Source organism: Aethalodelphis obliquidens, unplaced genomic scaffold, assembly GCF_003676395.1.
Source record: "Aethalodelphis obliquidens isolate GAN/ISIS:26980383/991018 unplaced genomic scaffold, ASM367639v1 scaffold2, whole genome shotgun sequence".
NCBI lineage: Eukaryota > Metazoa > Chordata > Mammalia > Artiodactyla > Delphinidae > Aethalodelphis > Aethalodelphis obliquidens.
In genome coordinates, this window is record NW_020837946.1 from 69,861,405 (window position 1) to 69,876,896 (window position 15,492).

General features: G+C 36.0%; 1 protein-coding gene across 1 annotated transcript in view; it reads right to left on the bottom strand.

Annotated features, from left to right (window-relative positions):
* The window catches only part of PSMD14 (proteasome 26S subunit, non-ATPase 14), a 93,039-nt gene that overhangs the window by 70,783 nt on the left and 6,764 nt on the right, over positions 1–15,492 (bottom strand). Inside the window, exon 3 of the mRNA XM_027130022.1 lies at positions 13,867–13,918. Coding sequence (XP_026985823.1) covers positions 13,867–13,914 — 48 coding nt within the window. The 5' untranslated portion in view covers positions 13,915–13,918. The remainder of the gene's footprint in view (positions 1–13,866; positions 13,919–15,492) is intronic.

Consider the following 15,492-nt stretch of genomic DNA (forward strand, 5'->3'; position numbering starts at 1 on the left):
GGAATGTTCTATCAGACAGCATTGATATAGAATATCTTTGGAAGAACAGAAAGAAACTGATAACACGTGTTTCTAGGGAAGGGGACAGAAACAGCAAGGACACATTCAACATACGCACAGTTAATTTCTTAACTCTGTAACATGTCATATACCACCTATTTTAAAACAACTATTTACCTTTTTTAAAAACTGTCTTGTTTGGTTCTCAGAAAAACTCCTTGATTTATGCTCTTAGAAGCATAAAAGGCTCAGAAGTTCTAAAGCATAACAGCTAGAGGGTAAGGGACAGAAATCACCTCTCCAAGACTTCTTAGAAATACTCTTGCCCACTACCTTAACTTCATTAAGCATTTATCTATTCACAATATTATTTGGGATACCATGCAAAAGATTACCAAGTTGCTATTTCTGAGGAATTATGGAACAGGGACAGAAAAAACATCAGGAAAAAAATGCTTACAAGGTATGAAAGAGTAACTGTGGTCAAAAGGCACAGGGGAAAGTTCTATTCTTTTGGGAAGAAAGGCACAGGTCACACTGTCACATCTCTCTTCTTATACTTCCATTTACTGCTCTACAGAGGAGCACTTAAAAGCAACAGCCTTTCAGTTCTGCTTTGAAGTCACTTTTTTTTGCCAAATGTCATATTTCTTCAAACGATATAGTACACTGAACAAGTGAATTGCTATATGCCTCAATTTCCTCACCTGTAAAACAGAAACCTGTTGCCTAATCAATGTTATTCACTAACTACCGGACATTTTTGCCTAGGAGAGGGAACAGCCAAACCTTTGAGAACAAAAAAGGCACAGTGGTCAGATACTCCCAAAGAACAAACAACAAAACATTTGAATTGATACTTTTCTCTCATTGGGGGATAGATGGTCCACTCCGGGAGGCTGAAGGACCTGAGGATGGTTCAAATTTATGAAAATCTACCCTGGAAGAAAAATGAATAGGAACAAGATCACAAACCACTCACTTTCCTTCATGCTGACACAGCATTCTCATTCTCTTCCTCTTCCATGGAGCTCAGCCACCGTTTACATCTGGTCTAGCTCCAGAGCGTGCCTTTCTTTCAGCATTGCCCAAAACATACTGCCTTTCACAATGAGTTTAGGCAGGTCAGAGATCTGTGCCAGGGCAGACAGAAGGGCAAGCTGGTGTCCACAAAGTGACAAGGACGTGAATTTGTCCCCACACAGACTGGTGACCAGGAAGCCTGCCCAAATTTCAGGAATCTGGGTTTATGGGAAAAGAAAAGCATGATACAGGCCTAACAGACAGGAATGTCATTCAGGGACTCCAATAGCTAATCATATCCACAAGCATTCAAGGAAGTCAACTTACTAAAGAAATCATCCTATAAAATATAAGACCAAGCAAGAAAGATATAGTATTGTGAAGAAGGACATATGACAATTATTTCCAGAAATTTATATTTCCAAGTTGTTATTAAATTTTTTAATGTAATAATTACCAATATGTAACTTAAATCCTTAAAAATGTATAGTGCAGATGTTAAATTCACTTTATACAATTGCTACATAGAAACCTCAACACTTACATAGCTTAGACTATTATCCATTTACTTAAGGGAGTAAGACACTTGAAACTGAGTTTATATTAATGGGAAAGTGCAAAGAAACTTGCCAACATGTGCCAGTTCCATGGCCCACAGGTAATGAGCATTGCCTGCCTGTGCCAGTCAGATCATCAACCAACATTACTGTGAAGGCCATGAAAGAAGCTGTTAATACTCTGGTTTAATCTCAGCACAGACCAGAGCAGCAGATTAGGCAGAACTTTACATCAGTGGCAGGTCTCCCAAGTTCTCTTGATGCCACAGAATTCATAAGTGGGATCAGTATGTTCTAAAAAAACATGGTACTGCAAAAGGAAAAAAAGGTTCCACAGCATCAAGCAGTGTAATACTTGAAACCTCATCATCAAAGTGACAGTTTTCAAGTGCCATTTATGATGCCCTAGTCTGGAAACATCCCAGCTAACCCATCTGATCAACAATTTCACAGATGGAAGCACTTGATGGCTAATTGGCAAGTCTATTATTCAAATAAAACAGCTCTCTGTACCTCTTCTTTCATTATTACAAGTCAAGGTACAACAAGATTGGTCATTCAAATTAGCTTAATAATAGAAGCCTCTTTCCAGAAATAATTTTTTTAATGAAACCACACATTTTGACAATTAGTTTAGAGCACTAATCAGTTTATGAACAGTAATGAAAATGCTTTATAAACTAAAAGGAGTAAGAAATATAAACCTTCTTTAAAAAGTTGTACTATTTGTTTCCTCTGTCTTCATCAATATGTCAAGATATACATTGTCACAGGGAATAAAATGAATGAAATATTTACTCATTCCTTAAATATTTTAAAAACATTGGCCAAGTATTACACGTCATAATGAAGAAAAATCCTCTCAAATATTTTAGGTTTCCTAAAGAATTGTAAAGCAAGAATCTTCTCTTCACCTACATTTTGCAGTAAAAATTCCAGACTGTTTAAGGTTTTTTAATTTATGAAGCAAGTAGCCAGTGACAACATTATTATAGATATTATCTACCTGAGGACATGTTGATGTAGATAGGCTTTGGCATCAGGACTTGTGTTCCAACTCTAGCTCCACTTCTTGTTAGTTCCGTGACTTGACCCTATAATATGGAAATAATTATCCCTACCCATATAGGATTGTTGTGAGGATTAAACGAGGAGATTATATACATAGAACATCTCACATTAAAACATGGGAGCCCTCAGCATTCGTCCATTTGGCTCTCATCCCTTTCTCCACACCACTGCTATAAATTCTAGAGGGGAATCCTGATACAACTGTCAAAATATGTGAGTTCTGGGCTTCCCTGGTGGCGCAGTGGTTGAGAGTCCGCCTGCCGATGCAGGGGACACGGGTTCGTGCCCTGGTCCGGGAAGATCCCACATGCCGCGGAGCGGCTGGGCCCGTGAGCCATGGCCGCTGAGCCTGCGCGTCCGGAGCCTGTGCTCCACAACGGGAAAGGCCACGGCAGTGAGAGGCCCGCGTACCGCAGAAAAAAAAAAGTGAGTTCTCTTTACAGATCCATACATTTGCTCCAGATCCCACTGAAACTTACATTCCCTATTTAGAGTATCTGGCTATCTCCCTATATTGCTACAATTTGCATAGATGCCAAGGAAATCCCCAGGAAGATCCTTGTAGAAAGACTGAGCTATAAAATATTTGAAGACCTCAGTTAGCCTATAAAATAGAAACTAGGAAATGTATATAGTAACCAGAACCTGCAAGTGGGAAGGAAACAGTAGCCAGAAACTGTGGAACTAGTTATAAGCTAAAGTAAAATCAAAATTAACTCCCTATAGTGATACAGCAATATAATGGTAACAAAAATGTATTTTACTAGGTAATAAAATAAGTAGTTTCCCATGATGTAAAAGAATACCTTTTCTATATAACAGAAAGGGGTGCTTTTCCAAAACTAGGTTTTGTCATTCTACTATTACTTTTGATAAGCATTTTGCTTCTAATTACTCAGGCTCTTGTGTTTACAACACTAGGTAACAAAGAACTAATAGTTAACAGAGAGATACCACAGGCAGGTAAGAATATGTAATCAAGTAAAAACAGAGGAAATGAATATACAATGAATGGGAGAAAAGTATAACTATCATAGTCATTACTTAACTCTTTATTGTCCCTAAGCCTTCCCATTGTGCCCAACACAGGCATTCATTCAGTCTCCTGGAAGGAAGAGCCTGTGAAATCACTGGCAACAGTTTGAAAAGCAGCACTGGGAGGCTGCCCACTAGAGACCATTGCCCTGCTCTCGTGGCATGCTTCCAGGATGCTCAACCCAGAAAATATTCCACAAAGAACCACCTTGAATGTATGTTGTGGGAGAGGACACTGGCCATGTCTGTCCACATTTCAAGTGAGTACGATAACCTAAAGAACTGTCCAAATGGTCATATGAACTGAAAAATTAGAAACTATGTAACACAAGTTTAAGATAGGAAACCCAAAGATCAGTGTACCAAATGAGAATGGTTACCAGTAAATCAAACAAGTAAACCAATGTTGAGGGTAGGGAAGGAAAAGACATAAATTCGATTTTTATGACCATAACATCCCATACATTTGGAATATTAAGATTATGCTGTAACATCTCAGTTTCCTATATTAGACAGAGGTATCTTTTCTTGTTTCTCACCCCATATACCCTTTCTACCAAAAGCAGTATCAGTTGTCATGGATCCATCATATCCTTGACTTTAATTTTAAAATCTTAACATTTCATTTTTCCTCATGATTTTGATTTTCTATTTCATCAGAATGTGATTAATTCTGGAAGACAATTTCACTATGATTGAAAACACGTCACTGCTCCCCTTATGTTCTAAAGAATTCAAGCAAAGTCATTTACGGTAATTTCATATCAAGACAGAATTTAACATTCACAAGTGTCAAACACCTTTTCCCTTGAAAGCCCAGTCACAACTAGAATGTTCAAACAAAAGAACACAGATTAACTATAGTGCACCCACCAGATATCTGTTTTGTTTCCCTTTTACTTGAGAACTCTCAAGAACAGATTTGAGACTCCTCAGGAGCACATTTTTCATGGGGTTTAATAACTATTCAGAAGAATTATACTACAATGACACCTAGAAAGAATATGCTCTAATTAGCATGTTTTTGACCTGACCTCTTTCTAATTTTCTACAGTAGAAACATCAGCTCAAGTATATGAATAGAATAATTAGGAACTATACTTTTTTAAATAATAAAATTATTACATGACAAGAGCAGCAAATGAAAAAAAATTAAAAGCATTTCGTATTTTTCCTTTGTTTCTAAAGCAAAATCACTATTTACTTGTAGTTAAGCAAAGAAATAAAAGAATTAAAATTTCTTGACCCTTCCCTATTTCTCAATAGGAACAAAAATGGCCAAATTAATCTAACAGTGTTTAGAAAGGCTCTTTGTAAATGTTCAGAGGATCACATCAGGATACTCAAAGAATCAAAGGGGGGAAAAAGGTAACCAGAAGCACCCATCAGTATATAAAAACTGTCAATACAGACAGGTTAAAGAGCTCAGGAACATAAAGAGAACTCATAAAAAGCCTTTTGTAAACACCTGCTCATTTTCATGCTACTGCACCAGCAGTAAATAAAGGTTTTATTTCAAATGTGGCTGAAGCCACACCAGAATCTCTCCAGTAGATAAATACACAATAAAAATAAGTCATAATCTGTAATTTATTTTAAAACAGTACCGTAGTAGCTTCATGTCTCCGCTTCCATTCCTAAGTCTCATCTCCAGAGTATCCAGGTTCTTTAAAAATGGAAGTATGATGAGCATAACTCCTTTCCTCAAAAATCTCTAACAACCTCCCAACTCACTTGGAAGAGAATTTTCTACAAGGCCCTCTATGATCTAGTCTCTGGCAACTGCTATAGTGTTACCCTCTTCAACTCCAAGGAGAATATGGAATGTCTAAGTAAGGCATGAAAAAAAGTACTGAAAAATAAAATGAATTTCTGATTATGTTTTACTTGGCAACTTTTTAAAAATAGTTTTTACCAAAGGAAAATGTTATTTAATGCTATTCACTGACTTGTTCTTTTAATTTTTGTGTTTGTTTATTAAAAAGAGAGAACATTATTTATGAAGTGGAAATTCCTTTTGCCTCCCTCCCTTCTCATGCATTTGGTATGAGTTATCTGGGCATGTGTTATACAATATGGTAGCCACTATCTACATGTGACTATTTAAGTTTAAGTAAAATTAAAAATTCAGTTCTTCAGTCACACTAGGCACATTATCATGGACTCAACAGCTACATGTGGCTATAAAATTTAAGTTAATTAAAATTAAATAAAATTTAAAATTCAGTTTTTCACTTGTTCTAGTCACATTTCAAAGGCTTAATAGCCACATGTGGCTAATAGCTATTGTATTAGCAGAGATATAGAACATTTCCTTCACAGCATAAAGTTCTATTGGACAGTGCTGCTATAGAACTTGTAATACTTTTACTAAAGTTACATGCCCTTAAAAAAAAGTTATTCTATGTTTTTAAAATTAGCATTAATGCTTTCATATTGTATGTATATATCTACAACCTGAAATTTTCTCTTAATATGTTTGTAAGGTCTATTACGCATATTGAGATATAGAATCTAGTTCATTTTAACTGCTGCATAATATTCCATCATAATGCATTTTGGCACAGATAGACACTTAAGTACTTTGCAATTTTTCAATAATCCAAACTGCCACACCCACACCAACCCTAAGGAAAAAGGCTTCCATGAGAATTCTTGCTTCCCCAAGTCTTCATTAACACTTAAAACAACATACTTTTGTTTAAAAAAACAATCTAATACTTGTTTTACTTTTCATTTCCCTGATATACGGTGAGGGTGACCATCTTTTCATGTTCATTGGCAAATCTTGTTCTACAGATTATCATTTCATGATCTTTTTTCCCATGGGTCTTTTTTGTGTTACTGATTTATGGTTCCACTAAATGTGTTGTGGATGGACGTGTCACAAATATCTCCTCTTGCTCTACTACTTGTCTTTTAAGTTTGTTTATATTGTCTTTGTTAGGACAAGAGTTAGTAATGTATTGAGGCAGTCAAATTACTAATCTTCTCTTTTGAGTTCTGCTTTCCTATTTTGAGGTCATAAAGGACGAAATTTTCTTCCAAAAAACATTTTTTGGGGCTATGTACTGTATGTCGGGTTAGTTTATTTAATCCTTATAAGAACTATCTGAAGTAGATATTGTTACTCTCATTACAAAGATATGGTAATTGAATTTCTTAATGTGGTAAAATATACATAACATAAATTTTACCATTTTAACCATATTTAAGTGTACAATTCTGTGGCATTAAGTACATTCACATTGTTGTGCAATCATCAGCACTATCTATCTACAGAACTTTCATCTTCCCGAAGTGAAACTCTGTACCATTAAACACCAACTCCCCATTCTACTACAACCCCCAACTCCTGGCAACCACCATTCTACTTTTTGTCTCTATGAATCAGACTACTCTAGTAACTCATTTAAGTGGAATCATAAAATATTTGTCCTTTTCTGACTGGCTAATTTCATTCAGTATAATGTCTTCAAGGTTCATCAATGTCATAGCATGTGTCAGAACTTCCTTTTTAAGGCTGAATAATATTCCACAGTATTAATACACCACATTTTGTTTATCCACTCAACCATCAATAAATACAAGTTGCTTCCACTTTTTGGCTATTGCAAATAATGCTGCTATGAAATGTCTGTACAAATACCTGACTCCCTAATTTCAGTTCTTTGGGGTATATACCTAGACATGGAATCGCTGGATCATATGGCAATTGTTTAACTTTTTGAGGAACCGCCATACCATTTTCCACAGAGATCACACAATTTTACATTCCTACCAGCAATGCACAAGGATTTCTCTACACGCTCACCAACAGTTGTTTATTTGCTACATATTTTTGGATAATAGGCATCCTAATAGGTGTGTCTTCCAAAATTATAAAGTTTAATCTTCACAGGTAGGTCTTCAATACATCTGATATACACTTTTGTGTACAGAATAATGTAAGAATCTAATATTATTTTTCCCCCCATATAGAAAGCCACTTGCTTCAGCATCATTTAATGAACAGGCCTCTCCTTCCCCACTAATTTTTAATACCATCTCTATTATAAATCAAGCTCCCATATATGCATGAGTCTGTTTCTGGACTTTGTATCTGATTATGCTGATCTACCTGACTATTTCTATACCAATATAACACTATTTGAGTCACACAGCATTAAAATATATTTTGATATTTGGTAGAGCAGTTTCTTTTTCCTTTCTAAGAATTTATTTGCTATTCTTGGATTTTTTTTCTCCTATATGAATTTTAGAATCAGTTTTCTAATTCCATGAAAATTCTGGTTGATATTTTTATTGGAACTGTATTGAATTTATGATTAACTGAAGATAACTGGCATGTGATATTGAGACTCATCATTCATGAAAGTTTATTATTTCTTCATTTATTCCAGGCATTTCCCCCCATTACTATGTTAAATTAATTCTTTCTATAAAATGTTAGACCAAAATCTGAAAGACAGATAACTGAAAGAACATTTCTATTCCAAGACACATAAAAAAAAACAGTTATTGGTTATAAATATAAAATCTGTATACTGTGTGAATTTGGGAGTTATAACAAATAAAATAGATCATATCCAATTCATGAAGTTATTTTTTTTAAGTCTAGCGACCTGAAATAATCCTTCAAAATGTAGCTTACATCTCACCACTTTCAGAAAGCCTTCTCTGACCACTCACCTACAGTATTTTCCCTTATTTTTGCATCTGAAATTTACTGAGGTCTGTGTTAGAAAGGTACAATCTGATAACTTATAGGCAACAAATATGTTTTTGGTTTGTGCTTAGTTTGGCCTATATCATGTTTCTTAAAAACTAGAGACTAAAAAAATTAGGGAATTTCACACAAAAATCATAGGATTTCTGACTTGCAGGTTGTATGTCACTCTCTCTCAGTTAAGAGAGATTCCATTTCCATGCTTCCTTGATTACCAGGGCAGGCAAATCACACACTGATTCTTAAAGCTTCCACCTAAAAGTGACCTGTTAATTTCCAACTCACACTCCATTGGCCAAAGCAAAATCATGAGCAGGCTAAGTTCAAAAATGAGGGAAAAGGGCTTCCCTGGTGGCGCAGTGGTTGAGAGTCCGCCTGCCGATGCAGGGGACACGGGTTTGTGCCCCGGTCCGGGAGGATCCCACATGCCACAGAGCGGCTGGGCCTGTGGGCCATGGCCGCTGAGCCTGCGCATCCGGAGCCTGTTCTCCGCAACAGGAGAGGCCACAGCAGTGAGAGGCCCGCGTACCATACACACACACAAAAAAAGATGGAAAAGTATAACCCTACTATGTACCTAGAAGATTAAAAGACAAAAATATTTCATATAACTGATGACTTTACCTTCAAACTCTTTCCTCCTACCTATTCTTCAAACTACCACTAGAATTACTTTTCAAAAACACAGATTCAGTTATCCCACAGCTTTGCTTAAAAAAAGTCTTCATTAAAGTACATCTACTAGGGAAAAAGTAAAAATCACTAAAAATGGCATTCAGTACCTTTTATAATCTACTCCAAACTCCCTTACCAGATTCTTTTCCCATTTTTCCCCTCACATCACCTATTCTCCAGGCCTTTCTCAATATGTGTTGGCTACATTCCAAAATTTAGCTCAAGCATCATTTCCTCAACTCAGTCTCACTTTCCTTTTTTGGGAAAAAAAATTAAGTACCACATCCTCTACAAATCACATTATTTACAATAAGCACTGGTATTCGCTATTTTCAAAGAGTTAGTATGTGCCAGGCACTTGAAACATAACTGCTGTATGTCTACTAGAATGTTAGGTCCCTAGATTAAGTAACAATGTTCTTGTTTACCTTGGTATTCCCTATAGCATAACACCCAACACATGAAAACTCAAAATACTGGCCTAAAGAATGTAAGTACAAGACAAGATAATAAATGTCATTGACATTTTACTTAAGTTTCATTTACTTTTTTTTTTTTTTTTGGCAGTACGCGGGCCTCTCACTGTTGTGGCCTCTCCCGTTGCGAAGCACAGGCTCCGGACGTGCAGGCCCAGGGGCCATGGCTCAAGGGCCCAGCCGCTCTGCGGCATGTGGGATCTTCCCAGACCGGGGCACAAACCCGTGTCCCCTGCATTGGCAGGCAGACTCTCAACCACTGCGCCACCAGGGAAGCCCTCATTTACTTTTAAGCTTATCTTGACTCTTTCTAAAGCTAAAATGGACCAAGAGACTTAAACAAAAACTTTTAGATGGAATTCCCTAGCGGTCCATTGGTCAGGACTCCAAGCTTCCACTTCAGGGAACACAGGTTGGAACCCTGGTTGGGGAACTAAGATCCCCCAAGTCACGTGGCATGGCCAAAATATAAATAAATAAAATAACTATCATTAAACTATTTAAAAAACACTTTTAGATGCTGCAGACTATGCTTTGGTTAGGCCCATCTGTTGGGTTTAGTCTTGACTACTTTTGGAAATAGTTTAGTTGCCAAGACCTAAGTTGGGATAGTTATGAAGACAACTGAGCAGTCAAATTACAGCAGTAAATACTTTTAATACAATCATCTCACATCTTTCAGTAATTTCAAGTTCATAAGCACTTTAGCAAAGTAAATAAAAACACACATTTGAAATAAAAGCTATTTGTTTACAAATTTTAATAGTTCTAATAAAACATCTGTTTCTCCTTCACTACTGATAAGTTATATTGAAGTAGGGGATTGTAGACAGATTTAATGATTTTAGCCTGCTACTGTTCACGTATTAACATTTAAAAATGTAATATTTAAGAAAAACTTTAAGTTGTTTTATAGGTATGCATACCATAATGAAGAACTAGGAAAAAGTACCATGATAAAGCTAATGGAAGAAAAATTCTTAAAAAAGACATTGTGAACAGTGTGATATATTAAAGTCTCGTGAAAAAAGAACTAAAAGTAAGCCAATAGACTTGGCAATTTGAACAATTCCAGTACAGTAATGAAGGAGGAGGCCAGAATATAATCTCATGAGAGTCAATGGAGGTAAGGAGGTAGAATATGTGAGTATAAGCTATTATTTCAGGAATTCTTGAAATAAATGGAAGAAAAGGTTTAATGGCAGAATGCAGTGAAGTTTTGTTGTTTTGGGGATACAGGACACTTAAACATCTTTGTAGGCAGAGGAAGGGGTCAGTGGAGATGAGCAAGGTTTCAAGAGAGGATGGGATCAGAGAATAAGTCAAAGCATTAGCCATGGAAAAGAGAAAGGTCATTTCTAGTCAAAGAAAGTTGAGTCAGTAGAATGGATGGAAAACCCTGTTCTGCTACTATTCCCATGTTTTAAAAGAGCCATCTGCAAAGTTAACAGCAAGTAACCTGCCCCTATTTATGAGGAAATTCTGACTTTTATATTATATGGTAAGATAGTAACATTTCCCATTGATTTTTGGAGGGGTAAAACAACTTCTATCTCCTTTCTACTTTTTTTTTTTTTTTTTTTTTTTTTTTGGCAGTACGCGGGCCTCTTACTGTTGTGGCCTCTCCCACTGCGGAGCACAGGCTCCAGACGCGCAGGCTCAGCGGCCATGGCTCACAGGTCCAGCCGCTCCGCCGCATGTGGGATCCTCCCGGACCAGGGCATGAACCCGCGTCCCCTGCATCGGCAGGCGGACTCTCAACCACTGCGCCACCAGGGAAGCCCATCCTTTCTACTTTTATTGGCTGCTACGCATTATCTAATGGAAAGAGTAGCTATTATCAATCCAAAGGTCTTTGACTTTGTATTAAAAATAAATACACTCGGGACTTCCCTGGTGGTCCAGTGGTTAAGACTCCCCACTTCCTCCACAGGGGTGTAGGTTCGATCCCTGGTTGGGGAACTAAGATCCCGCATGCCGTGCGACGCAGCCAAAAAAAATTAAAAAATAAACAATACACTTAACTTTTTTCCTGTTTGTTAAAAAATAATACACTTAACATTTCATGTTTTAGAAGTAACATCATATCCGTTTGTCATATTAGTCTAGACCAAGAGTAAATTAACTTTTAAGAAAAAATTTAATCATTGAACACCTAGTATTTGATAAAGGAGGTAACACAGAAATAAGAATCCCATAAATCATTCTCTTGAGAGTCTGTCATCTAATCAGGAAGATGAAACACATGAAATATCAGATTCTCAGGCACCACATTTTTAAGTTCAAATAAGAATACAAACTGAGGGGGGATACGTGTTGATTAAATTATCCAAAACCAAGGACAGGTTATTGAACCAACACTTAGTTTTCCACTCAATGCAAAGGTTTGCAGCGGTCATTGAGATATGATGTAACTCAATTGGTGGTCAGTCAACCCATTATTTCATGTCCAACAATTTCCCAGCATGGATTTCTGGCATGGATATATAATTTATTGCATCTACTACTTAAGGAAAAAGTTATTTTGGTATTTAAATTTGATGCAACTCCCCTTAAGAATTCTACTAAGGCAACATCTTTACCTGTAATTTGCAGGTAAATGTGCAGTATCTACATACCACCTCAGTTCACTTCTGACACTTTTATATGCCTACACATTGTTATTGCTAATTTCAGAATGAATTAGGGAAATTCTAGAAGCTACCTAGAATGTTTGTAAATGTATGGAAGCAGCTTTAGAAGGGTCAAGTTCAGAGAGGCTTAGGCCTCTTAAGAGAATGTATTACACAGATCTTACAAAAATGAAGAATCATGAAGAAACACGCTTACAGTAAAGGAACATGAGAAATATTCAAAACTAACAAAAGTAGGGGCTTCCCTGGTGGCACAGTGGTTAAGAATCTGCCTGCCAATGCAGGGGACATGGGTTCAATCCCTGGTCAGGGAAGATCCCACATGCCGCGGAGCAACTAAGCCTGTGCGCCACAACTACTGAGCCTGCGCTCTCAAGCCTGCGAGCCAAACTACTGAGCCCGCACACCGCAACCACTGGGCCCACATGGCACAGCTACTGAAGCCCGCACACCTAGAACCCATGCTCTGCAACAAGAGAAACCACCGCAATGAGAAGCCCACGTGTCGCAATGAAGACTAGCCCTCGCTCACCATAACTAGGGAAAGCCCACGTGCAGCAACGAAGACCCAACGCAGCCAATAAATAAATAAATAAATAAATGAACCTCACTGTTTAAAAAAAAAAACTAACAAAAGCAAACGAAAAATAACTGAAGTCTGTGCAAGGATGCAATATAGGATCACATGATTTCAACTTTCTAAAAGGAAAAGGTTTATTAGTCATAAACCATGATAGACCCTTGTAAAAGAACCTACAAAACATTGAAAATTTCATGAAATCTCAAACAAAACTATTTCTTAATAGTCAAAATATTAGACTACTTTGCATAAAGGAAGACAAAGTCATTGACAGTGATATGGAAATAGGAAACAGCTGACAACTAAAAGGGTTCTTAAGGTGGGTTATAAAAATAGTCCCAAAATTTGGACATAAAATACATTCAAGTCTAACATAGTCATCTCTTTTGTAAATGTTGGACTGGAAAGATAATCAGTGTAGAATTCAAAAGAGGTAGAAATTTCTTCTTTAGCTGAAAGCAGATAGAATATCCTGAGATAGAAATCTATCTGGAGGCCATTTGCCCCAACAGTATGGAACAAGACAGATGATAATATTAAAACAACTGAAAATTCACTTAATTTTAATAAGAATGTAAAAAGGAACCATATATACCAAATTTAAAGAAAAGAGAGGTATTACTTATTAATTCATCCATGTATCATAATTACTAGAAGGAATTTATCAGTGTTAAGACTGTACATACAAACACTCTATGGGTTTTCTGGATCTTGCCAAGAGTATGCCATGTTTACTTTTTCACGTGTTACTTTTAAAGTCTACATTGTAAACCCAGAAATAAGATACTTTGAGTCTTTTTTTTTTTAACCAATAGGCAAGTTTGATAATCTCGCATATCCCAAAACTTTAAATCAAAGCAAATAGAGAAAATTCTTATTCCTGGGAGAAAATTAAATTAAGAAAATAGAACATTTTCTCCACAAGTTATTTAGTGTTGGAATACAGTAACCAGCAGTAAGGGAAGCTTCTTACGATAAGGTTATCTGTGAGGCGATTTTCTTGGGACTGACTTTTTTTTCTCTTTGGATAACTAGTGAAAGGCTTATAGTTTACACACAAAGAAACACGTAGAGTCTATATACTAACCTGGCCCAGTCCAGGCATACCTCCTCCAAGTCTAAGCAGTCTGTCCATATTTCTAGAAAACAGAAACAAAGAAAAACGTTCCTAAGCACAAAAGTGTTTACTCAATTGCTATCTACATAATTCACCTTCAGTCACTCAGTATGTCAAAAATATTGGTGGTAATTACAACACAACATCAGACTTCCTGTTAATTAACACCACATATTAATTCAAGAAGCTGTCTTCCATGCTAATTAACAGACCTTATTTTACTGCTTTGGTTTTGGGTTATCCCCAGTTTTAAAGACAAGCAATCTTAGCATACTTTCAAAACTTTGCTATCATTAAGTTAATTATATTTTCTTATTGTTACCTAATAAAGTACCTGAATGAGGAAAAAGTGCCTGAAATGCTTATCATATGTATGATTGAATTTCCTTCAATTTGTCCAGAGTGTACAAATAAAAGTCCTCACTTTTAAATTAAATTTTAACATCCTCATTAGTAAGTTCTGTGCTAATTAACTTACAGCTTGTCAGTTATCATCAAAACTACATGTGAAAGACATTGTGAGCAGATTATGGATCTCTGAATTAGCATCAAAGGTTTTTTAAAAACGAACTCATTATACTAAAAGAAATATAAAGTAATATTGCATTAAATGCATTAAGATAGTGTTCTAGAATCCACACAGATAGTTTGCCTTATTTCAGATACTGTAAAGATATACACCTTTTTCACTAAGGAAATTTGGCTGCTGTTCTCAATTACAATTTTAGAGTTAATCAGTACCAAGAGAATTAACTTTGAAATATCAATCTGATTTGTTTTTTATGTCTGGAATAACTACAGAAGATATTCTTATAAGCTTGAAAAATTCACAGAAGAAATCAAAGGAAAAAACAACAAGGGTACTAGTATGGCCACAAATACACAAAAAGGAGTAATCAAATTATAAAAATTAATATTAGTATAACTAAATACTCTAAACAATGAAGCATTTTTTTCTACTTAAAAATTGCTACTATGCCTTAAAATTCCTCTTCTTCCTATGTGTATGCTTTAGAAAATGGTATTACCACAAATTATATTCTAAATTAAATGCTAACAGATTACTTTAGTCATTTGTCCACGTTGTTTTACTAGTTAGAACAGATATACAAACTTTTCAATAATGTACTTATGATCATTACTGCCTAATTATATTTGTTGAATCCTGCAAACAATTTAATCCTGTGAATATTTAACACTGTTGGTACAGCAAACTTCATTCAAGTCCATATTTAGAAAAGTGCACAAATGATACAGCCATGGAACCTGTACAAAGTGAACACACCACCATAACCACCACCAAGATGAAGAAAGAGAACCCTGTCAGCACCTAAGAACCTCTCGTATCCCCTTCCTAGTCTCTACCACCCTGCAAAGGTAGAATTCCAACTTCCAACAGCACAGATCACTTCTGTTGCTTTTGAATTTTATGTAAACAAAATAATATATGTTGTCTGCTGATGTCTCAGCAAACAGGAAAAAATTTAACAAACTAAATATTTTAAGATAATAAGGTTTAATAAAAATACTAACATTTGGAATGAAATACATCGATAAATGTTCTAAGTCATACTACTTTAAAAAAAGTTTCTAGAA